Source organism: Prionailurus viverrinus, chromosome B1 (genome assembly GCF_022837055.1).
Source record: "Prionailurus viverrinus isolate Anna chromosome B1, UM_Priviv_1.0, whole genome shotgun sequence".
In the NCBI taxonomy this organism is placed as follows: Eukaryota; Metazoa; Chordata; class Mammalia; order Carnivora; family Felidae; genus Prionailurus; species Prionailurus viverrinus.
Window position 1 is genome coordinate 87,012,893 of NC_062564.1, and position 26,672 is coordinate 87,039,564.

The following is a 26,672-nucleotide window of genomic DNA, read 5'->3' on the forward strand; positions in this document are numbered from 1 at the left end:
ATTAACTAATCCTTTGATTACCCTTTGAGTTTCTGCTTACTCCTGCTTTACTCGATTACTGATAATTTTTGAACAAGCTGTAACGCTTTATGTAATACTCGAACATGTTTCTGTATATGCTGCTAATAAGTTCCTTTCTTCACTGGACTATAAATTCCTTGAGCAAAACCTCTATCTTTTCTTCATCTGTAGTATGCCAGAGGCCTAGTAACACTTGGGATTTTGTTAAGTGTCTCAGCACTTAAAATTATGTCAGCTTATAAAGAGATAAAGAAATATCTATTAAAAAACTATTTTAAAAAAGAGCAACCCACAGTTTTTTCTCTATCTTCTCTCAGACAATTGTACTTGCTCCTAACTTCACACTTCTCTTAAATTTATCTGGTATAGTATCTTAGCATCATCAGGGACTATGTTAAACATAGAATATATCTCATCATGAAATCTTTACAACACCACAAAATGAGGTAGGTATGGTTATCCTCATTTTACACAAGAGAAAACTAAGCCCTAAGATCACAGAAAGAAACTGAGGTGAAATTCAAATCCAAGAGAAGCATACTCCAAAGCCTGTGCTATTAATCAGTATACTACAGTGCCTCTATTTTCTCTTAATTTATAATGATGATGAAATCTGCAGGGTACTTCTTTATTTGTAGGTATGGGAAGAGCTTTCATAAAAACAGCCTCCCCTTATCTGTGGGGGATATGTTTTAAGAACCCCAGTAAATGCCTAAAACAAGATAGTACTGAAACCTATCTATACTATGTTTTTGCCTATACACAAATACCTACAATAAAGCTTAATTTACAAATTAGGCATGGTAAGAGATTAACAAGAGTAACTAATAACAAAATAGAACAGAGCTAAAACAATATACCATAATAAAAGTTATGTGAGTGTGGTCTCTCTTGCAAATATTTTACTGTACCATACTTATCCTTTTTCTTGTGACGTAAGATGGTAAAATGCCTACATGAGATGAAGTGAGGTGAATGACGCAGGCATTGTGATGCCACTACTGACCTGATAGTGCATCAGAACGATAGTGTGCTTCCAGACCACAGCTGACCTCGGGTAACTGAAACTGCAGAAAGGAAAAATGACCATGGCGGGGGGCGGGGGGGGCACTATAGTATTTTAAAAGGCAAGTCCAATCTACCTGAACAGAACTAATGTTAGAAAAAAGGTAGGTACATAAAAATGTTCCATGAAGACAACTGTGGTTATTCAATGTGAAAAAGAAATCATCTCCTCCGTAGTTACACAGTGAGAGGAATCTAAAATTTCTGATTCCCAAATTGCTATCTTAACTCATGATACCCCAATCCAATTCTTAAACTTATCTCAAAAAGGATACACACATGACTCCTCAAGTCATTTCTCAAACCTCTACGAACCAATTCATAAGCTTCTTCTTTTTTCCCCAAACAGTTCAATGTTAATCCTTTCATAGCCAGGGTTTCTATTGAAGGAAGGAAGGAAGGAAGGAAGGAAGGAAGGAAGGAGAAAAGAAAGAATAATTAAACACGAAGAATAATTAACAAAAAAAGTAATCATAATCAAAAACATATGTTACATTACCCTGAGAATTTAAACCTTCAAGGAGATTGTTTACAAACTTTCCAGATTTGTACATAATTAAAATATTTTAAAAATTGACAAACCAAGTAAACACATTTCTATTGTCGGGGCATCCCTAGAATTTTTTTTTAGACTAAAAGATACACAAATGCAGGAACATGTGGAAATTCGTGTGCTAACAAGATACCATGACTCTACTGTTCTTCAAGGGAATTCCATGGGGTCACCTCACATAATCATTCAAGCACAGAAAACTTTACCTTAAAACAGACTTTATTTCTGTGAACCCAAGTTACATTAAGATTAAATTCACTGTCCAATGATTAAAACATACACACAAACTGTCTACATTTCTCATTTTCATAAATTTATTTTTAATTGACTCTGGAACACATAAGAAAAATGTCAGACATCTGTCACTCACTATCAAAAAGATTAACAGAGAGTTGAGGGAAATAACTAAGTTTTCAGAAAAAGAAAAGAAAAAAAGATACCTAATTTTATAATGTCTGTGTCATGAAGCATACAGGAATAAAAAATATTCGTTATAATTTACCAAACATTTAGGACTGAAGTTTGTAACTTACAGAAAAATTAATTAGAAATAAAATGTAAAAATTAAAAGTATTACCCCAAGAAAAAGTCAACATTTATAGAAAAATAAAGATAAAAAAATAGAAGAGGGGGGGAAACTATGTACAAATCATTATAAATCATGTATAACTTTCAAGGAAAAGGAAGCAAACAAAATATATTTGGCAAGTAGCCAATTAACAAGGTACTGCATAAGAAATTCTTTGTTGTCAAATATGTAAAGTCTGTTCATACAAGTTTACCAAACATCTTAAAGTGCCTTAATTAATGAAACTCTGGGCTGCCATTAAGTCTTAGACAAACCATCATTTTATGTACCGTTAAAACACTTTCAATTAAATTATGACACCTTATATGCTATCTGATTTCAGATTCATTAACATACAAGGGGAAACTGCATTTTAGAAACAATAAAATTTGGCATTCTCCTGTGTTGAAACTCTATCATGACTATAGTACTGAAAGTTACTTTACCAGTATGCATACTTTAGGAAGGTATATGAAACAATGTACTATCCATCTAACAAAAAAAGCATTTATTTTTTAACAAGGACAAAGAGATATATTAGGTACTTTTATTTCTACTGCTTTCCACCTCCAAACAATTTTATTATAGTAAAAGTATGCAGGAGTAAAGAGAGCCAACTGTACAAATCTGGCCAATGAAAGCTTAGTTTTCTTTTGCATCTTCACAAGTTAAGCCATGCACTTTTCTCTTACCCTACAAACACCTCACTGTCCAATCTTCTATCCTCCCATAGGCAAAAGCTATGTAAATTTTCAGAACGTTCCAATATACAAATATGTCATAATACAAGACAGTTTTGAAAAATTAACATACAATGCTAAATAAAAAGATGCTGGCTCATGAGCAATGGACAAAATGGGCACTTTCTGAATAAGCTTACTGTAAGAAATCAAATTTTCCCAACTCAAAAGTTCTAAAGCAAATTTTTTCTTTTTTTTTTTTTTTTAATTTTTTTTTTTTCAACGTTTATTTATTTTTGGGACAGAGAGAGACAGAGCATGAACGGGGGAGGGGCAGAGAGAGAGGGAGACACAGAATTGGAAACAGGCTCCAGGCTCCGAGCCATCAGCCCAGAGCCTGACGCGGGGCTCGAACTCACGGACCGCGAGATCGTGGCCTGGCTGAAGTCGGACGCTTAACCGACTGCGCCACCCAGGCGCCCCTAAAGCAAATTTTTTCTAATAACATTTTAAATAAACTTATTTATTAAACTTACGCATATTTTTCCTACTAATTTCCTCAGCCTTTTCTACAGCACTAATCTTCAAAACAGGAATAAACCAGAAATCAAGTAGACTATGTTAATTTTTATGACATTAAATTCAAACTATGGTATTAAACATCTTACAAAAGTCAAGGATAAGGTCCATTCTCTCCAAAAACTAGTTAAGGCAGCTGAGTAATAGAACCCAAAAACATGAAGCCACACAAGTTAGCAAAGCCCTATTTACTTACACTTACAAACACAGGGTATTTATACTTACCCCCATGCTCTGCAAATTTGGGATTAGAGAGGATTTGTTTACAGAACTTCAACCCATTTCGATACTGTTTATGTTCATAACATCTCTGTCAAAACAAAAAAGAAAAATTTGAATTTAGCAAGAAGTGCAAACAATTTTAAACTCAATCCTAAAATTTTGATTGCTAAATACAACAGAATCATCAAATGTTACTTCCATATTCTCCTAAATCCCACTAAAATGCCAGTTAAAACAAAAACAAAAAAAACCCTGAAGATTCAAATAAATAAAGTAAAACCAAGACAAGGAGACACCATATAGATTAGGAAAAATAAGAAATCATCAGCTCACAAAGGCACCTGGGTGGCTCCGCTGGCTAAGCATCTGACTCCTAATTTTGGTTCAGTCATGATTTCAGGGTTCATGGGATTGAGCCCCGTGTCAGTTCTGTGCTGGGTGTGAAGCCTGCTTAAGATTCTCTCTCTCCCTCTCTCTCTCTGTCCCTCCCCCCAAAATAAATAAACATTTTTTAAAAATTTATTAAAAAACCATCAACTCACTCTAAAAAGCCCAAATGTTACAGAAAATGAAAACTGAAAAAAAAAATAAAGGTATGGAAATTATATTTTAAGCAATATTTTCATTTTACTGAAGGAAAGAAGTTTCTCAAGCCACAAGGGATGAACAAATGCATGCAAAATATAAAGAAGACCTACACCATTATAATAAAATCATCATAATAAAATTTCAAAGCCTTGAAAACAAAGAGAAGGTCCTTAAAAACTTCCAGAGTGGGGAAAAAATATCACATAAAAGGATCTGTAATTAGAACGGCACTGAGCTTTTATTCCAAAATAATAATGGAATACTGCTAAAAGCTAGAAAACATCTATACAGTCTTCAAAATCCAGAGTGAAATCCAGTTCCAGTCTAGAATTCTATGCCCAACCAAATTATCAATCAAGTAAAATGACATTTAAAGGCTTCTCAGAAAACTAAAATTTTACCTCTACACACTCTTCCTTAGGAAGCCATTAAGAGGAATCAAAACAAACAAAAGACAACATTGTACTAGTAAATAAATCTAATGCGGGGGAAAAAAAAAAATTAGAGAACAACCACTCCAAGATAAAATAGGAAGCCAAAGTCCACCATGGACTAGGCTTCCAGTAAGGGCAAAAATGGAACCTGTATACTTCATAATATGGAAATTATGATTTATTAGCACATGACAAAAATTCAGGCACATTTGGGGAAAATGAGCAATACATCCACAGAAAACCAGGCAACTGAATAAATCAGACAGGTTTAATTCTAGGAGAAATAAAGGCTTGTCTAAAAGAGAAAGTATGATCTTATTGTAATATTTGGCTTAACAGTAAATAATACATACGTAATTATAAAAACATATTCAGTACTAGTTTATCAAAATACTATGATACAACTATGATGGGGTAATGAGAAAAAGTGGACAAATGTGTGAATGAAGTTCTAAGTCCTTCTTTCTATAACCAGAAGTCAACAAATGTCTAAAGGTCATGCAACTATAAACAGTGGTGTATTATAAAGCAACAAGAAAGCAAATATCAGAGAAAATGGCTAGGAGGGTGCTTGATTCAGAAGTGGGAAGGCGGGGGGGGGGGTGGGGAGAGGACATTTTTTTCACCATAAATGTTTTAGTATTTTAGTGTTATTTGACTTTCAGGTGTATCAATACGTGGTTTCACTAATAATTTTTTAAACCACTGTATTGCTGCAGGAAAAAACTGCATGTAAAAGGTCAGGTAATATATGCCAGAATTCATGGTTATACATTTAAGCAAATTTTACTCACAACTTTTGAAACCGTATTTACAAAATATGGGAGAAAGACTTAATGCAAATGATGACAAAATCACAGCAGAAAAAATGTGTAAAAACAATGAAAATGTAAAACTTTACATTTGGCATCAAAGATATCAATTACTCACTTCTCCAAAGATGACATCCAGATGGCCAACCAACACATGAAAAAATGCTCAACATCACTCACCATCAGGGAAATATGAATCAAAACCACAATGAGATACCACCTCACACCTGTCAGAATGGCTAAAATTAACAACTCAGGCAACAACAGATGTTGGCGAGGATGCGGAGAAAGAGGATCTCCTTTGCATTGCTGGTGGGAATGCAAGCTGGTGCAGCCACTCTGAAAACAGTATGGAGGTTCCTCAAAAAATTAAAAATAGAACTACCCTACAACCCAGGAGTTGCACTACGAGGTATTTATCCAAGGGATACGGGTATGCTGTTTCGAAGGGGCACATGCACCCCCATGTTTAGGGCAGCACTATCCACAATAGCCAAAGTATGGCAAGAGCCCAAATGCCCATTGATGGATGAATGGATAAAGAAGATGTGGTGTATATATATACAATGGAGTATCACTCGGCAATCAAAAAGAATGAAATCTTGCCATTGGCAACTCGTGGATGGAACTAGAGGGTATTAATAGCTAAGCAAAATTAGTCAGAGAAAGACAATCATATGACTTCATTCATATGAGGAATTTAAGATACAAGACAGATGAACATAAGGGAAAGGAAGCAAAAATAATATAAAAACAGGGAGGGGGACAAAAACATAAGAGATTCTTAACTATGGAGAACAAACAAGAGTGCTGCTGGAGGGGTTGTGGGAGGGGGGATGGGCTAAATGGGCAAGGAAATTACTCCTGAAATCACTGTTACACTGTATACTAACTTGGATATATATTTTAAAAATTAATTAAGTAGGGGTGCCTGGGTGGCTTAGTCAGTTAAGCGTCCGACTTCAGCTCGGGTCATGATCTTGCAGCTCGTGAGTCCAAGCCCCACGTCCAGCTCTGTGCTAACAAGCTCAGAGCCTTCAGCCTCCTTCTGATTCTGTGTCTTTCTCTCTCTCTGCCCCTCCTCCACTCACACTGTCTCTGTCTCTCAAAAAATGAATGTCAAAAAAAATTTTTTTTAATAAAAAAATAAAAATTAAGAAAAAAACAATTAAGCTCGATTACAGAATTACTCTATAACTATGTATTCACCATCCCTGCTTTGCTGCTTTTCATCTCAAACCTAATCCATCCAAAACACAACTAAATTTTTCCCCCAGAATCAGTTCTGCATCAAGTCTTCCATCATCTCAGTAGATGCTTTCCCCTCAACTCACCCAACCAGATATGAAGCAAAACAAAACAAAACAAAACCCTATTTATCTTTGGTGCTTTCTTTTTCTCATACCTCCAACCTGCAGTAGGTACCATTAGTTCCAATTTCTCTGCAATATCTTCCTAACTGTCTGGCCCTCCCCACAATCAACTATACACTCAGCAGACAGTGATCTGGGGGGATAAGAAGGAGAGGAAAGCAGAAGCAGTAACTTAAGGCTATCATTAACCTTAAGTAGTCAAAGAAACATAACTAAGAAAATAAATTTAGCGTTCCTATTTATCCTGCAGAAAGCCTAAAAGTAGTTTGGTTTTCTTACAATAATTACAGTTACAGTAAAAAGCTTTAAAGTAAGCTATGATATAAAGACTAGTTAAAAGGGACACTCCTGACTTGCCAACGTTTTCCAGGAACCACATACGTACAAAGAACAGTTTAAAGTGCATTGTTCTTAACCCTCAATTAGCTTTCTGAAAATTTATTTCTGTAAAAATACAGTAACTACTTTTGGCCATGATGGAATAAGTGAGGATGAACTTGCCCTTCTACTAAAAACAAGAAAAGTGGACAAAACATATGAAATAACTTGTCAGACACTGGACAACAGGCAGTGCAGCGTTGTGAACCACAAGAGGGGGGGAGAAAACATGACAAACGTAGAAACGCCACTGCTTTATAGATCACAGTACATGGAGAAGCGATCCCAAGCAGAGCACAACAGTCCACACAGAGCTGAAGACAACGAATGAAATTCAATGAGGCCAAGCAGATAGTAAAGCAAACACTGATGGAACTATTCAGAGAAACAGATTAAAAACGTGCATGGGATCCCTATGCATTGGTTGCTGAAAATTATTAAGTGCTAAGTCTTGAATATGTAGAGTGAAACTTCATGAGGTAAATAATGACTAGGAAGTAGAAAGTTCAAGAATTTTCAGGGCTCACATGGTACTGAAAATTCCAAGTCACCAGAATGGAGTCTCCTTCAATGAACAAGCTGCACAATTCAGTAAACACTGCAAAAAATCTACTCAGCAGGAGACAAAAACTAGCCCTAGAGTAAGTGTTCTATAGACCCACCCAACAAAGCCCTAGACTTATATACAAGCACCTACACTGCCTGCTATTAACAAACTCCTACACTCTGTAAAGACAATTAATTCCAATAAAACAATGTAAAATTCATAATACCCAACACCCAATAAAATATTATTAGATAAACTAAGAAGCAGGAAAACGTGACCTGTAACCTGGAGAAATAAAAGAGAGAAATGATGAAATTATGAGGTAAAGATATCAAGACAATGATCACAAATAGGATCAAGAATTTTTAAAAAATGTAAACATGTGAAAACAGAAACAGAACACATTAAAAAAAGAACCAAACAGCACTTCTAGATGTGAAAAATACATACAATGAACACTTACATTAAAGCAATTATGACAATGCAGAAGAAAATAATCAGTGAAATAGAAGACACAGCAATAGAACTACCTAAACTGAAGGATAAATAAGATTAAAAAATAAATTAGTAGAGCCGCCATGCATCTGTTCCTAAAAATTGTTGAGTACTAAGTCTTAAGTATGTAGGGTGAAACTTCATGAGGCCAATGACCCTTCTGTACAAAAGAAAAATAAACTGTGAAAACATCACAAATCTAAACGAAAAAGGTGTAACAATAAAACTTCTAAAAAAAAATTATTATATGTTCAGTTAGCAATCTCCCTTATTCCTCAAACAGGAAAGATTAAATGTTTGAAGTAGCATTAAAAAAACAAAAACAACAACAACAACAACAAAAAAACACAGGCGAAAGACATATGCAATGCACAGCAAAGATCTTACACCCAGAAAATATAAAGACTGTAACTCAGTATCAGTAAGAGATAGCTCATTAAAAAATTGTGCAAGGATCCTGAAGAAAATGCTCTCAAAAGAGGTCATCCTAACAGCCAATAAACACTTGAGATTCTTAATTACATCAAAAACATGTGCCATGCCTTTAAGTTAAATGTGATTAAAATGTTAGATGATATTAACTGATGAATGTAGGGAGCAACTGGAACTCTCATAGATTTCTGGTAAGAGAGAAAACTGATTAATTGGTTCAACTGTTTGGCAGAAGGAGTTTTATGGTATAAAAATTATATCTCAATAAAACCAGATTTTAAAAAACACTGGCAACATCTAATCACACACACAACAATTCCAATTTGAGATTCATACTTAACAGAAATAAAAACATGATACTCACCAAAAGAGAGGAAAAATATGAACAGAACTTATTAGTAGCTGAGATTACAAAAATATATGTGAGAGCAACAAAAAATAATGACCTATCTGAAATAATGGCAAAAAAAATAATAGTCTCTTTTAATTTACTTTGTATTAAAAACTGCTTTTACACCTAAGGTTTATATGTACCAAAGCCAACTTAATAAATATGGTACAAAAAGAGGCTAGGTCTTCTCTGCTAAAGTAAACAAATCATAAAGTGTCACCGTGTCATAATCCTAGCATTATTTATATTCATAGGTAACTTTTACATACTAGTTACAATGTGAATGGAAAATTTTACATCAAGGAATTAGTCAAATAATGAAAAGAGCAGTCTTTGGAATCAAGTAGTTCTGGTTTTAAACACTGACTTCAGGGATGCCTGGGTGGTTTGGTCGCTTAAGAGTCTGACTCTTGATTTTGGCTCAGGTCGTGGTCTCATAGTTTGTGAGTTCGAGTCTGAGTTGGGCTCTGAGCTGGCAGCAAGAAGCCTGCTTGGGATTCTCTCTCTCTCCCCCTCCCTCTTCTCTCTGCTCCTGCCACTTGAGCATGTGTACTCTGTCTCAAAATAAACATTAAAAAAAATTAAAATATAATTAAAAAAATAAACACTGACTTCAGACAATAAAGCTACTTACTGCAATGAGTGCTTAAATCATGGAGATAACTTGTCAGAAAAAGACACATAAAACAAATAGTACTATAGCTAACATTTACTGAGCATTTGCTGTGTGCCAGGCACTGTGCTAAATGCTTTACAGGGAAAACTCATTTAATCTTAACAATGGTATGAAGTAGGTATTCTTTTTAACCTCATTTTAGATGAGATATCTGAGATCCAGAGAGATTACATAATTTGACTAAGGTCACACGACTACTAAGTGATGGAAAAAAAAGATTTAAACCCAGACAATCTGGATTCAGAGCCATTACACCTAGCCATTACAACTACTTTTCTAGGGGCACTTGGGTGGCTCAGTTGGTTAAGCATCTGACTTTGGCTTGGGTCATTATCTCACCATTCTTGAGTTCAAGGCCCATATTGGGATCCACACTGACAGTGTGGAGCCTGCTTGGGACTCTCTCTCTCTCTCCCTCTCTCTGCCTTATCCTCTCTCTCTCTCAAAATAAATTTAAAAAAATAAAAATAAAAAATATACATATATATATCTACCTTTCTACTACCCTTCAATAGTGTAGAACAGAAAAAAAAAAAAAAGATGAAAAAAGAGGGGCACCTGGGTGGCTCAATCGGTTAAGCTTCGGCCTTCTGCTCAGGTCATGGTCTTGTGGTTTGTGGGTTTGAACCCTGCAAACCCCACGTCAGGCTCTGTGCTGACAGTGGAGAGCCTGGACCCTGCTTCAGATTCTGTGTCTCCCCCTCTCTCTGCCCCTCCCCCTGCTTGCACTCTATCTCTCTCTCAAAAAATAAACATTAAAAACAATTTAAAAAGAGAAAAGGTTTTTTTAAAAAGGAAACCACTAACACAAGTAATACAAAGCCATTATAGAGAGCAGTCAGAGGAGAGGAAAAAAAAGAAAAAATTAAGCTATATTTCCCATTACAGAGGAAATTGCTAGAAACATTCTGATTTTTTTTAAATGATTATTCTGGCACCTGGGTGGCTCAGTCAGTTAAGCGTCCGACTTTGGCTCAGGTCATGATCTCACTGCTCATGGGTGAGCCTACTTCAGATTCTGTGTCTCCCTCTCTCTCTGCCCCCTCCCCCACTTGCACTCTCTTTCTCTCAAAAATAAACAAACATTAATAACATTTTATTATTTTAATTTTTTTTTAACGTTTATTTATTTATTTTTTTGAGACAGAGAGAGAGCATGAACGGGAGAGGGTCAGAGAGACAGAGAGACACAGAATCCAAAACAGGCTCCAGGCTCTGAGCTGCCGGCACAGAGCCCGATGTGGGGCTCAAACTCACTAACCATGAGATCATGACCTGAGCCAAAGTTGGACGCTCAACCGACGGAGCCACCGAGGCGCCCCAATAACATTTTAAATGATTATTTATTTTTGAGAAAGAGAGAGAGAGAGTGCATGAGGGGAGGGGCAGAGAGGAGGGAGAGAGAGAATCCCAAGTAGGCTCCCCCACATGGGGCCTGATCTCATGAACTGTGAGCTGAAATCAAGAGTCAGCTGCTTAACTGACTGAGCCACCTAGGTGCCCCAAAATTCTGATTTTTTAATGAGAAGTTTTAATCCAAAACTACAGAACATTCTACTATCCCACAGTATAAATGGGAAGTGTATAAACAATTCATAACAAGCATATAAAAATCACAGAAGTTTATATATATTCTTACTTGACATGTACAGTGTGACTTTTTTTTAAAATTTTCTTAAAGTTTATTTATTTCGAGACAGACAGAGACAGTATGACGGGAGGGGCATAGAGAAAGAGGGGAGAGAATCCCAAACAGGCTCTGCGCTGTGTGCACAGAGCCTGATAAGTGGCTCAAACCCACGAAACCATGAGATCATGACCTGAGCCAAAACCAAGAGTTGGACGCTTAACCGAATGAGCCACCCAGGGGCCCCCAATGTGACTTTACTTTGTATAGCTGAACTTAAAATACTCAGAATTAGAGGTTTTTTCCCCTTGGTCTTACTGGAAATACCTTACATTGTTTACAGCACCACATTTTTCAAAGGGATTTCACACTAACATATAATTTTCATGATACTCCTGCAAACTAAGCATAAAAGGTTCAATCCTTATTTTACAAGTAAGATTAAGAAAACAAGCAATTTCGAGGTGCCTGGGTAGCTCAGTCAGTTAAGTGTTTGACTCCTGATCTGGGCTCAGGTCATGATCTCACGGTTCATGAGTTTGAGCCCTGCATCAGGCTCCGTGCTGACAGCTGGGAGCCTACTTGAGATTCTCTCTCCTCTCTCTGCCCTTCCCTCACTCATGGAAGGAAACACACGCACATGCATGCTCCCTCTCAAATTAAATCAACTTTAAAAAGAGAACAAGCAATTTACCTAGTTAGTGGCAAAATTTAGACTACATCCTAGACCCTCTAAAGCTCTGAGAGCTCTTTCCATCATACACAGTAACTTTATTAAATTTTATTAACATAAATGTTATCAAAGCCTATATTTTTAATCTTTTACACATCTTTTTAATAAGTTCATTTATTTATTTTGAGAGAGACAGAGAGTGCATGCACATGCACAAGCAGGGGAGGGACAGAGAAAGGGAGAGAAAGAGAATCCCAATAAGGCTCTACACTGTCAGTGCAGGCAGGGCTCGGCTTGAACTCACAAACTGTGTGAGACAATAACCTGAGCTGAAATCAAGGGACACTCAACTGACTGTGCCAACCAGGCACCCCCAAATCTTTTAACAGATCTTCTAATCAACAAATTCAAATGTTACCTCACCTTTTGTTTCTTTGCTTATTATTATAGTCAAATGGGCAATAAAAATGCCAAAAATAGGTAAGAAAAATGAATGCAACACAGAATAATTAACTAATTGGAGAATTCCCCCAAATAATGGAGTTTACCAATGAAAACTAAAAACCAAACTCCACGGGTGCCTGAGTGGTTCAGTAGGTTTAGCGTCCAACTTCAGTTCAGGTCATGACCTCGTGGTCTGTGAGTTCAAGCCCCAAGTCAGGTTCTGTGCTAACAGCTCAGACCCTGGAGCCTGCTTCTGATTCTGTGTCTCCCTCTCTCTGCCCCTCCCTCCCCAAATAAACAAACATTAGAAAGAAAGAAAAAAAACAATAACCAAACTCTACTTTCTTTACATGTGATAATACTATACTAGTTTTTTTTATTTTATCACATTTCAGGCCAGTAATTAAGTTTCAACTAATTCTCGATTAATGAAATTTGGCAGTCTTCCATCTTAAAATTATACTCAATGTCATTAAATCAATTTTCTCCTGTCAATGTGACCTGTAAAAATAATTAGAATGGCATACTCTTCCAAAAAACTAAGAATTCATTTCTTCCCACTCAAGAATCAGTGTGTGTTTAAGGAAATGGATCCCAAACTCTTTTTTTCCTAACAGCCCTACTTCTCCAACAGATCACTCATTACAAATGAGAACAGTATTCCTAGTCTAAGGGAAAAAGTAACAACAAATATTCAATTTAGTTTATACTATAAATTTTCTGCTCTTGCCCAAAGATAAACTGTAGTGACAAACAGTTTTAATAAGAAAAATAGGAAATAGTGTATATTTCATTGAACAATTTCCCTCCAAACATATAAGGCCAAATACATATATAACTCAGCTTTAACACACATTTTTGTCTAATTAAGATGGGGGCACCTGGGTGGCTCAGTCAGTTAAACATCCGATTGCGGTTCAGGTCATGATCTTACGGTTCCTGAGTTTGAGCCCCACATTGGGCTCTCTGCTGTCAGCACACAGAGCCTGCTTCAGATCCTCTGTTCCCACCCCTCTCTCTTCCTCCCCCACTTGTTTTCTCTCTTTGTCTCAAAAATAAATTAACATTTAAAAAAATTCAGGGGCGCCTGGGTGGCTCAGATGGATAAGCATCCAACTTTGGCTCAAGTCATGATCTTGCGGTTTGTGGGTTCGAGCCCCCACACAGGGCTCTGGGCTGACAGCTCAGAGCCTGAAGCCTGCTTTGGATTCTGTGTCTCCTTCTTTCTCTGCCCTTACCCCGCTAGTGTTCTGTCTCTGTCTCTCAAAATTGAATAAAAATGTAAAAAAAATATATATATATATATATATATATATGAAAGATGATACTTCTGCCAAGCATAAAGCTAATAAGTAAATATGAAGTAACTATTTTCAGCTGTTGGATGAGAGCCAACACAGGACTAAGATCTCAGAAGGGAAACAAGGTAAACCCCCCAAAAATCCTCTTCTCTGCCTAGAGGCATTTTCCAGACTGTAGAATAGGGAAGGGGAAGCCAAACAGAACATGGCAGTCTCACTGATTTAAGCACAAATTTGAGTTAGAAACTGCTCAAACAGATGGAATTTATGGGGTTGAGTCCCACAGAGAACTGTACAAAGATGAAGCTTCAGAAATCTGCACAAATATCTTTAGTCAAATATTAAGCCCAATGAGTGGGCTCATTGCAAGATTCTACTGAAGTTAAGCAAAAGACAACTATCAAGTATCATGAGCTGAACAACTACTGGTACTCATACATGGGTGGGAGTAGGTATTAGAGCTCCTAACATCAATTTAGAAACTTTATTAAATACTCAAAGATTCAGTAGAGACCCAGAAAGACCACACCTTAGGAATAGGCTAATCTAGACCCACTTTTATCAAAGCCTCAAAACAAGCCCTGGAGAAAAGCTGATGCACAAGCAAATTAATGGTCTATCTAAACAAAACTCTTCAGAAGGACAATAGGATCCAGACATTTAATATCCTAGTGTCTATAATTTCCAGTATTATGAGAAACAAAAATTATTAGAAATGTAAAGCTGAAAATTATGATCCATGACCTATAGGAAATAAAAAATCAACAACTACTCAAAAATAATGACGATGTAGTAGCAAACACATTAAAACACTATTAGCTATTAGGTAATATTAAGGGATTGAAAGGAAAACATGGACACAATCAAAAAACAAAAACTGGAAAATGGAAACTTAAAGGAAGGCACATGGCTGGCTCAGCTAGTATACCATATGACTTTTTAAAAAAAATTTGTTAATGTTTATTTATTTATGAGAGAATGTGCATCTGAGCAGGGGGAGGGGCAGAGAGAGAGGGAGAGAGAGAGAATCCCAAGCAGGCTCTGCACTGTCAGCACAGAGCCTTACACTTAACCAACTGAACCACCCAGGCACCCCAAGCATGCAACTCATGATCTCAGGGCTGTGAGTTCAAACCCCACGGTGGGGGAAGAATTTACTTAAAAAAAAAAAAAATGGGGTGTCTGGGTGGCTCAGTTTGGTAAGCATTCAACTCTTGATTTCAGCTCAGGTCATGCTGTCAGGATTCATGAAAACAAGCCCCAACCTGGGCTCTGCACTCAGTGTGGAGCCTGCTTGGGATTCTCTTTCCCTCTCTCTCTTCTCCTTCCCTCCCCTGCTCTTACTCATTCGAAATAAATTAACTTTTTAAAAAATTAAATAAAAAAGAAAGAAAGAAAAGAGAGGCATCTGGCTAGCACAGCTGGCAGAGCATGCGACTCGTGCTCTTGGGGTTGTGGGTTCAAGCCCTATGTTGGATATGGAGATTACGAAGATAAAAAAGCTAAAAATATATATATATTAAAAAAGAAAAGAAAAATGGACACTTAAAAAATATGGACATTGTATGGGCACTTGGGTGTCTCAGTTGGTTAAGCATCTAACCCGTGATTTCAGCTAGGGTCATGAGAGCTCAGGTTCATGAGAATGAGCCTTGTCTTGGGCTCTGTGCTGGGCATGCAGCCTGCTCAAGATTCTCCTCCCTCTGCCTCACCTGCACAGGCACGAGTGCTCTCTCTCTTAAAAGGGGGAGGGGGAGCACTGTTGAATAAAAATACCAAAAAATTAAAAGTTAATCATATGAGCTTAAAATATTAGACAATACAGTGAATTTCAAAGCCAGTGCAGTGAACATAAAACCACTGAGAGAACTTAAAGTGACTGCAATGAACCTGAACATCTGTAACACAAATGGTCCAAAATGGAAAATGATGGGGTGGGGGGAGCAGGGAGAGAAAAAAGAGAAACTCAATGACCTGTAGTCTAATAGTCTAACACATACATGTAACAGGAGTTTCAAAAGGGGATAAAAAGAGTAAAGGGGGGAAAATATAAAAAACTACAAATTAGATGAAAACTCTAAATCCACAGATCCAAGAATCTCAACAAACCCAAGTAAGATAAGCTGAAAAAAAGATGGGAGGAGGGGAACAGAGAGGCATATCACCATCCAACTGCTGAGAAGTAACAACCAAAGAGAAAGTTATACAACTAGTTAGAAAAAAGTCTGCATTATAAAAGGTCTCCAATTATCTCAGCTTCTACCTTAAGAAATTAGAAAAATAAGAGCAAATTAAACTCAAAGTAAACAAAAAGGAAGTAAAAAAGGTTAAGAGAAGAATGAAACAGAAAAAACAAAAAATAGACAAAATAAGTGAGACCAAAAGCTAGTTCTCTGAGATCAATGAACTTGATAAAGCTCTAGCCAATCAAAGGCATAATCACAAAAGTGCATAGTACAATGAAACAACTAGAACCCCAGCTTTCTAGCCAGAAGGTGAAAAGGGGAGGCTCAGGGAAATAAAATATCAAGAATATCACAGAGGAGGAACTGGGAGAAGGCAACTCCATAAAGTTAGTTATGAACTCCATGGTTCATAACCCCTAAACTGCACATGCATGGGTCTGATCCTATTCACAATACCAATTCTGAGAACTGAATTAATAGATACACTGTCCAGGACCCAGACTAGTTACGGGGTGAAACATCAGCAAGACAGATCCAAAAATGACTACAAAGATTTTAAAATCTGAACTCATATTAGAACCCCAGCTGAAACAGTTGGGACTTGCAGCCTGAACCTAACCAGATTTGCTAAAATAAAATTAACATTCTCCATAGGATTTCAGCAAGACCCACAGCCTGACAAGCTGATATTCAAAACGTTGAGGATAAAATCCAAACTTATGTGGCATGTGAAGAAACAGGAAAAATCTCAACTTGCAAGGATAAAGACAATCTGCAGATACCAATGTAGAAAGGAGACATTTAAGATTTTAAATTAGCTACTATAAAAATACCAGAGGTAGGGCACCTGGGTGGCTCAGTAGGTTGAATGACCGACTTGATTTCAGCTCAGGTTTATCCCAGGGTCATGGGATCGAGCCCAGCACTGAGCTCCATGCTCAGCATGGAGCCTGCTAAGACTGTCTCTCTAAAAATAATAATAAAGAATAATAAATAAGTATACCAGAGGAAGCAATTACTGAACACCATACAACACATTTTTTGGTAGGAAGAAAAAAACTCATCATGGGAGCTCAATAACAGAATGGAGACAACAGGAAAGATTCAGTGTACTGGTAAACCAATCAATAAAATTTATCCCATCTCAAGAACAGAGAGAAGAAATTTAAAAAAAAACGAACACAGCCTTAGGCAACTGTGCCAGAGGAATCCCAGAAGTGGATCCTCTCTGGCCCAGCACAGTTGATCAGCACCATGCCTGAGGTGAGGCATATGGTACCATGACATCATAGAAATGAAACCGACAATGTTAAGAAACAGAACTTTTGTTCTAATACTGAAAATTATTCCATTACTCTGCCTAGAAAAATGATCTCTAACTTCACTGATAAGAATATGAAGGAGGTTAAGAAATCTCCGAAAGAGCTGGCTGTTTATATAACTATGTAAGGTTATCTACTGCAGAAAGAAACTTCATCTTTTTCCAAATCCTTGTTACAGAAAAAAACAGTTCCTTAGAAGTGGGAACTACAACAGAGCAAATTAAGAAACTAGGCAAATACTGTACATACAATTTAGATTTGGCATTAAGATTACATGATGTTCTGGGGCACCTGGGTGGCGCAGTCGGTTAAGCGTCCGACTTCAGCCAGGTCACGATCTCGCGGTCCGTGAGTTCGAGCCCCGCGTCGGGCTCTGGGCTGATGGCTCAGAGCCTGGAGCCTGTTTCCGATTCTGTGTCTCCCTCTCTCTCTGCCCCTCCCCCGTTCATGCTCTGTCTGTTTCTGTCCCAAAAATAAATAAACGTTGAAAAAAAAAAATTTTTAAAAAAAAGATTACATGACGTTCTTTGGTTCTCTCTCTCTCTCTCTCTCTCTCTCTCTCTATCCTTCCATTACTTTCCTTCAGCTAATCCAAGAAACCTTTCATTCTTTGAAATTGATTAAAAAGAATGAATCCTCAAATTAAGCTAATTGATAAAAGCCAAATCTGGCTTTAAAAGTCAACCATGTTGAAATGATGCCTGGTATTTTTTCAGAATAATCCAGGGGATGGGGGTCACAGATGAAAAAGAATGAACCAAAAGTTGGTAACTGTCAAAATTAGGACATAGGTTATTATATTTTATTTTCGTACGTGTGAAATTTTTCACAATTAAAAAGTTAAAAAGAAAATGAGTCTTATGTATGCCAAAATCAAATCAAGAAGCATTTATTAACTTACCAGGAGGCTGACCAGCACTTAGTACCAGTGTACTGGAGCTACTTTAGAAGTTCGACTTCCGTCGAGCAGAAAGGTATAGAGAAAGAGCACATAAAGCCTTAAGAGTCAGAGGTTAAAGTTGTAGCCATTTAACCTTTTAGTTAATCAATACTAAATAAAAATTAAAATTCTTCAGTAAAGCTCCTCAGTCACAATATCAACACCTCAAGTGTTCCAACAGCCACATGTGAATAGTGGAACATCCTGGAAACTCAGATACAGAACATTTCCATCATCACCAAAAATTCTATTGGACAACACTGGTTTAGAGTTCAAATCTTAGCAACCACTTAATAAACAGCTTTGTATCACTGGCCTAACTATAGCCTCAATGAAATCATCAACCATCCTGCAGGGTGCAGGTGAGAGTTAAACGCAAACACATGGGGCAACTGTGTGGCTCAGTCAGTTAAGCCTCCGACTGCAGTTCAGGTCATGATCTCGTAGTCCATGGGCTCAAGCCCCACTTGGTGCTCTGTAATGACAGCTCAGAACCTGGAGCCTGCTTCAGATTCTACGTCTCCCTCGCTCTCTGCCCCTCCCCCACTCACACACTCTCTCTCAAAAATAAACATTAAAAAAAATTTTAATGCAAATATATATAAAGAACCTGAGTAAGCATTCAATAAAAATATTTAAAAAGGGGCACCTAGCTGGCTCAGTCAGTGGAGCATGTGACCCTTGTTCTTGGGGTTGTGGGTTCAAGCCCCATGGTGGGGGTAGAATTGACTTAAAAAAAAAAAATTGGGGCTGGGGGCACCTGGGCTCAGTAAGTTAAGCATCTGACTTGATTTCACCTCAGGTCACGATCTCATGGTTCCTGGGATCAAGCCCCTGCATCTGCTGTCAGCGCAGAGCCTGCCTGTGATCCACTCTCCCTCTCTCTCTCTGCCCCTCCTCCACTTGCTCGCATTCTCTCTCTCTCAAAACAAATAAACTTAAAAAACAGATTTTCTTTTAAAGTTAAATAAAGCACTATGATATCAGTTACAGCTTACAATATTTAGACCCAACCCAGCTTCACTGAATGCAGAGAAATATGAAAGCAGAAACTGAATTAAACTATTTAATCAAGGGGATCAAAGGGTCTTTCTGAGATGATGGAAATGTTCTACATCTTGAAAGGGGCTTGGGTTTCAAGGGTATATGCAGAAAAGTACCCTCAAGACACCTAAAAGAACAGTACACTCAAGACCTGGGCATTTTACTGCAAATTATATTTTAATTAAAAAAAAATTTTTTTAGGGGTGCCTGGGTGGCTCAGTCGGTTAAGAGTCTGACTTCAGCTCAGGTCATGATCTCCTGGTTCGTGAGTTCGAGCCCCACATTGGGCTCTATGCTGACAGCTCAGAGCCTGGAACCTGCTTCAGATTCTAGGTCTCCCTCTCTCTCTCTGCCCCTCCCCTGCTCACCATCTGTCTGTCTGTCTGTCTCTCTCTCTCTCAAAAATAAACATTAAAAAAATTAAAAAGAAAATATTTTTTAAAAAAATTTTAAAGGAAACACAGAATCTCTACTTTTATCCTCCATTTCCTAAAATTATTTTAGTTGGAACTTCAATTTGTAGACAATATGTCGTCCTTTATATATCATATAATTTCTGGACAACTACAACAACCATGAAAACAAATTCTAAGGATAACCTTTCTCCTCCTAGTTTTATACTGTTTTTTTAAAAATGTTTCTCTTACTTATACAAAAAAACAAAAACAAGATCCACTGAGATAAGACTCAACAAGTCAAGGCTATTTTATAGTCTCTTAGTTGGAAGAGACCTTAAACATCATCTGGTGTGAATGGTCACACAGCTCATGTCTACTACCAGCTCATTCTTTATTAAAATGTTTTTAGATATACCAAGGCAAACACTAGCTCCTTCTAACTTCTGTTTATTCATTTTAGGTCTGTAAGAATTCAGTTTTCCCTTTCAAGCTAAACATCTTTGTTCTTTTAGCTGTTCCTTACCTGAAAGTTTTAAGTACTTTAACAATCAGGGCCACTCTGTGAGGTTGATAAAATACCATTTCCATACTTATATATTTTTTCAAAACCAGCAAAATTTCAAAAACAAAAATTGGATAATTTAAATGAGGTTGCTAAATTTTATTTTTTCTCAGTAAACCATTTTTAAAAATCTGTCTCTAATATTTCACCAAACAAAAGGTATTTCAGTATTTTAAAAGTAACAAGTACATAGTCTCAAAATAAAACAAAGAAAGGTCTGTGGGAGTTTTATACCAATATTCTTATGGCATATCAACCTGAGGGAGTCACTGGTCCGTATCTTTTGGACCCAGAATTTAAATTAGATATGGTCTTACTAGCAGAATTCAATGTGACCATCACCATCTGCTTTCTGGACACTACACCACTGTTAATGCACTGTAAAATGTGTTTTTATCTTTTTTTTTTTTTTTGAGCATTAAATGATGTCACTTGAGGAAAAAAAAAGTTGAAGGAAGACTAAGGATTCCTGCTTAATATGAGGACCTCTGATAAAGAAATGCTATAAGCTATGAACTCTAATGCTAAGGATAGAAAAAAATTTAATAAAACTTAAGATATACATGCACATATATATGATAATCAGTTATATAATAGAACCTTGTAATTACTTCAATGATAAATACTCCCAGAAGAGTTTGAAAAAAACAATGGAGTGGCTATGAGAACACAGAAACAAATATAACCAATTATTCAATTATAAAACACAAGTTGCAAATTTTTTTAAAGCACCATTATCAAGCATAGCACGTAAAACCAAAAATTAACTCTTTATAGAATGTCTGCTCCCTAATTTCTAAACATTCCAAAAATCCTCATAAAAACCATACAGGCGAACAAACAGCAAACAAAATCACCCAAAGCCAGCACTATAAGATGAAACAACTAAAAAATTCCAATTTACATATAAGTGCATAAACATCCGATACAAGAAGTTCCAATGGGAACTGTCCAAAAGATTAATACCACAGGGTCTAGGTGGTGACTGAATATCTGTAATATTAACTAGGATTCACCCTCAGAAGGTGGCCCCATCCTGAAAGGAAGTATTTAGAGACATGACGGATGAAGAGCAATGGCTACTGGGAGTCAAAAGAAGAGACTTAAGAGAGTCTGTTAAGACCATCTCTTTGACTATGGTGTTGGGAAAAATGGAGAGCAACATGCAAAAGCTTCTGCACAGCAAAGGAAACTCAACAAAACTAAAAGGCAAACTACTGAGTGGGAGAAGATATTTGGAAATGACATAATCCGATAAAGGGTTAGTACTTATCTAAAGAACTTACAAAATATATAAAGAACTTACAAAACTCAACACCCAAAACACAAATAATCCAATTAAAAAATGGGCAGAAGACATGAACAGACATTTTTCCAAAGAAGATATACCTATGGCCAGCAGACACATAAAAAGATGCTCATCATCACTTACCATCAGGGAAATGCAAATCAAAACTACAATGAGGTATCACCTTACAACAGTCAGATCAGCTAAAACCAACAACACAACACAAGAAACAACAGGTGTTGGCAAGGATGTGGAGAAAGGGAAACCCTTTTGCACTTACGGTAGGAATGCAAACTGGTACAGCCACTGTGGAACACAATCTGGAGCTTCCTCAAAAAGTTAAAAATAGGGGTGGCCTGGCTAGCTCAGTTGGTAAAGCATGCGACTCTTGATCTCAGGGTTGTGGGGTCGAGCCCCACACTGGGTATAAAATTATTTAAAAATAAAATCTTCAAAAAAAAAAAAAGTTACAAATAGAATTACCTTACAACCCAGCAATTGCATGACTAGGTATTTATCCAAAGAATACAAAAATACTAATTCAAAGGGATACATGCACCCTGATGCAGTGTATCTATGATAGCCAAATTATGAAAACAGCCCAAGTGCCCATCAATTGATGAGTGGATAAAGGATATGTGATATATACACACAATGGGATATTGCTCAGCCATAAAAAAGAATCAATCTTGCCATTTGCAATGACATGGATGGAGCTAGAGAGGTTTTTTGTTTTTGTTTTGTTTTGCTTTTGAGAGAGAAGCAGGGGGCACAAGTAAGCAAGTGGCAGAGAGAGAGAAGGAGAATCCCACGGGGGGGAGGGGGGGGGCAGAGACAGAGAAGGAGGGCTCATACTAACGCAAAGCCGGGCACAAGCTCACCTGAAGCAGGGCTCGAACTCACAAACTGTGAGATCATGACCGGAGCCAAAGTCAGTCAGCCTACTGACTGAGCCATCCTGAGCCATCCAGGAGCCCCTGAGAGCTAGCTAGAGTATTATTATGCTAAGCAAAAAAAGTCAGTAAGAAAAAGACAAATACTATATGATTTCACTCATATGTGGACTTTAAGAAACAAAACAGAGGGGAAAAAGAGAAGAGAGAGGCAAACCAAGAAACAGAATCTTAACTATAGAGAACAAACTGATGGCTATCAGAAGGAAGGTGAGTAGGGAGATGGGATAAACAGCTGGTGAGGATTAAGGAGTGCACTTGCTGTGATGAGCACTGACTGGGTGATATATCCAAGTGTTGAATCATTATACTGTACAACCAAAACTAATTTACATTGTATTAAAAAAAATTTTTTGGGGGTGCCTGGGTGGCGCAGTCGTTTGAGCGTCCGACTTCAGCCAGGTCACGATCTCGCGGTCCGTGAGTTCGAGCCCCGCATCAGGCTCTGGGCTGATGGCTCAGAGCCTGGAGCCTGTTTCCGATTCTGTGTCTCCCTCTCTCTCAGCCCCTCCCCCGTTCATGCTCTGTCTCTCTCTGTCCCAAAAATAAATAAACGTTGAAAAAAAAAAATTTAAAAAAAATTTTTTTAATGTTTATTTAACGTTCAGAGACAGAGAGAGACAGAACATGAGTGGGAGAGGAGCAGAGAGAGGGGGACACACAGAATCCAAAGCAGGCTCCTGGCTCTGAGCTGTCAGCACAGAGCCCGACACGGTGCTCGAACCCACGAACCATGAGATCATGACCTGAGCCGAAGTCGGACACCTAACCAACTGAGCCACCCAGGCGCCTCTTACATTGTATTTTAACTAACAGGAATTTAAATAAAAACTTAAAAAACAAAAAAGACCAAAGTAGCAGTTTAAGCAAGGCATGGCTTTCAAGGAGAAGGAGCCACCTTAGAAGGAATTGACATTTGAAGGTTTGATAGAGAAAGAAGCCACTGAAGATGAGGACCCTACTAAAATATTGATAGAACAACTGGAAAGGGCAGGGGAGAGACATATTTATTTAAAAAACAATTCACTGTAGCAACAAGAGGGTGCTCTCTTGAACTAAGAGATTGACCTCACTCCAAAAGTAAAACTATGTATACTATTGGCCTAGTAAAATCCATCACAAATAACCTGAACAGAAAAAAGAACCCAGCACTTATACCAAGTTATGTATACAGAATAAAAAAAGTAAAAAACCCTGTGGCAGATGAAAACACACCAAAAAGCCTAGTGATTAAAAAAAAGGAAACATGTAATATAAGATTCCATGGCAAATTAAAAATAAATAATACTGTACATCTTACAGCATAATTAAATATGCCAGATGAAAATATAAAAGAACACCTCAAATCAGATGTTCAAATTTTTAAATAATGGACAAACAGGAAAATATAAAACAGGTACAGACTGATCTAAAGAAACAGGAAAAACACAACCACATCTCAGAAATGAAGACTAAACTTCAAGATATATGATCTAGGGGTACCTGGGTGGCTCAGTCGGTTAAGTGTCTGACTTTAGCTCAAGTCATGATCTCGCAGTTCTTGAGTTTGAACCCCACATCCGTCCCATTGCTGTCAGCCTGTCAGCACAGAACCTACTTCGAATCCTCTGGCCTTCTCTCTCTGCCCCTCTCTTGCTTATGCTCTCCCAACCTGAAACCATGTACCAGGGAAAATATATCCAGAAGAGTCAACACAGGGACATAATCCAAGTAAAATGATTCAATTTTACAGATAAAGAAAAACCACTCAGGTCTCTAAAAAGAAAGGCTAAATCATCTACAAAGAAATTATGGTGGTACCAGCAACATACAAGTAAGATAAGAGCAGGGCGATATTTTCAAAAAACCAAAGATGATGTGTGCCAAAGAATTTAAATCCAGCCAAACTGCCCTTCAAATATCAAGGCTAGAGAAAAAGTTTAACCATGTAAGAACTTAAGAGATTTCCACAAGCACTGCTCAGGAATTTCTAGTGTATGTAAGCTTCATCCAATCAATAGATGATTGAGAAAACTTCAACTAAAGGTCTGCTGGTGAATATAAACTATATTTAATCATATAACTAAATCTAAAACAAAGGTATTGATGAGGGTGAAAGAACAGTACATAAAATGACATACTCTCACCAAGCAAAAATAACTTTAAAATGTCAAAGGAAAAAGAGACATGAAAAAAAAAAACAGTAAAGTAGAATAAGCTCATTCACTGTCTCACACATAAGAAAATAAGACTCAACGGATACATTTTTTTTCAAGTCCTATTACTTTTTTTTTTTTAAGATTTTACTTTTAAGTCATCTCTACACCCAACGTGGGGCTTGAACTTACAACCCTGAGATCAAGAATCACACACTTTACTGAATTAGCCAGCTAGACTCCCCTCAATGGATTTAATTTAAAGCTAACAAAACAGGGGCTCCTGGGTGGCTCAGTGGGTTGAGCATCCAACTTTGGCTCAGGTCATGATCTCACAGTTTGAGAGTTTGAGCCCCACATCAGGCTTGCTGCTGTCAGTGTAGAGCCTGCTTTAAATCTCTCTGTCCCTCCCCTGCTCATGCTCGCTCTCTCAAAAATACATAAACGTTAAAAAAAAATAATGAAAATAAAAATAAAGCTAACAAATCAAATAGTAGAAGCCTAATAAGTAAGACAAAAAGAAAAAAGAGGACAAGGGGAATCTTCAAAGGTATAAATATAAAGTTAACTGACCAGAACAAAAATATAAAACTTCCTAAATACCAAAAAAATATACAAAATAAAAACATCAGTTTATAAGACACATGATAAAGACAACATAAAACAAAGATGAAATAAATGAAAAAACAGAAGTTCTTAGTAGACTAAACCTACAACAAAGCAAGAACTAATTCACATGCTTTACTGTCTGCCAGGTACTTTTATATGTATCTCACTACCTGACCAGTGAGGTATGTCAGAAAAGTACTGTTCTATCTTTTTACTCAGATTTGCAAACTGAGTCTTAAAAAGGGTAAGGGATAAAACAGAGCCAGGATTCAAAACCAGAATCTTTCTATTGTTTTTTCCACACCAGGCTCCCTCCACTGAATATCAAAATTGTTTCAAAACACAAATTGAAGGGGCGCCTGGGTGGCTCAGTCTGTTGAGCATCCCACTTTGGCTCAGGTCACGGGTTCGAGCCCTGTGTTGGGCTCTGTGCTGACAGCTCAGAGCCTGGAGCCTGTTTCAGATTCTGTGTCTCCCTCTCTCTCTCTGCCCCTTCCTGCTCATGCTGTCCCCCTCTCTCTCAAAAATAAACATTTTTTAAAAATTTAAAAAACACACACAAATTGAAAAAATGTGTAATATTTTATTTCCTGTTTTTAAAATATTGGGATATTTAAAAATCCCTGGGTGCCTCGGTTGAGCTTCTGACTTCAGCTCAGGTCATGATTTTGCAGTTCCCAAGTTCAAGCCCCACACAGAGGTCTGCTGACATCTTCAGAGCCTGGAGCCTGCTTTGGATTCTGTCTCCCTCTCTACCTGCCCCTCCCTTGCTCAAGCTTTTTCTCTCTCTCTCAAAAATAAATAAACATAGGGGCGCCTGGGTGGCTCAGTCGGCTAAGCGTCCAACCTCAGCCCAGGTCACCATCTCACAGTTCCTGAGTTCAAGCCTCAAGTCAGGCTCTGTGCTGTCAGTTCGGAGCCTGGAGGCTGCTTCGGATTCTGTGTCTCCCTCTCTCTCTGCCCCTCCCCCCCTCAAAAAATGAACAAACTTTAAAAAATTTTTTGAATAAACATAAAAAAATTTTAATAAATAAAATATCATCTCCCCCCAAAAAACCTTGAAAATGAATTAGCCTGGGGTGCCTGGTTGGTTCAGTCAGTTAAGCATACGACTCTTGATTTCAACTCAGGTCACGATCTCACGGTTAGTGAGACGGAACCCCTCGTCCAGCTGGGCGCTGACAGCAGAACCTGCTTGGGATTCTCCCTCTCTCTTCCTCTGCCTCTCCCCCACTCATGCTTGCAAGCTCACTCTCTCCAATTAAATAAATACAGTAAAACCTTGGATTAAGAGTAACTTGTTCTGTGAGTGTTCTGCAAGACAAGCAAACATTTCTAATAAATTTTAACTTGATAAATGAGCGATGTCTTGCAAT

The 26,672-nt window shown here is 37.5% G+C and overlaps 1 protein-coding gene across 3 annotated transcripts in view; it reads right to left on the minus strand.

Moving 5' to 3' along the window:
• The window catches only part of NAA15 (N-alpha-acetyltransferase 15, NatA auxiliary subunit), an 84,418-nt gene that overhangs the window by 46,371 nt on the left and 11,375 nt on the right, over positions 1 to 26,672 (minus strand). For 2 of the 3 annotated variants that reach the window (XM_047855131.1, XM_047855130.1), the window contains exons 2-3: positions 3,692 to 3,776; positions 1,362 to 1,466 (exon numbers count right to left, since the gene is read on the minus strand). In XM_047855131.1, the coding sequence (XP_047711087.1) occupies positions 1,362 to 1,466; positions 3,692 to 3,776 (190 nt within the window). Of the gene's footprint in view, positions 1 to 1,361; positions 1,467 to 3,691; positions 3,777 to 18,268; positions 18,441 to 26,672 lie in introns of those variants that run through there. The other variant, XM_047855132.1, reaches the window with a different exon arrangement.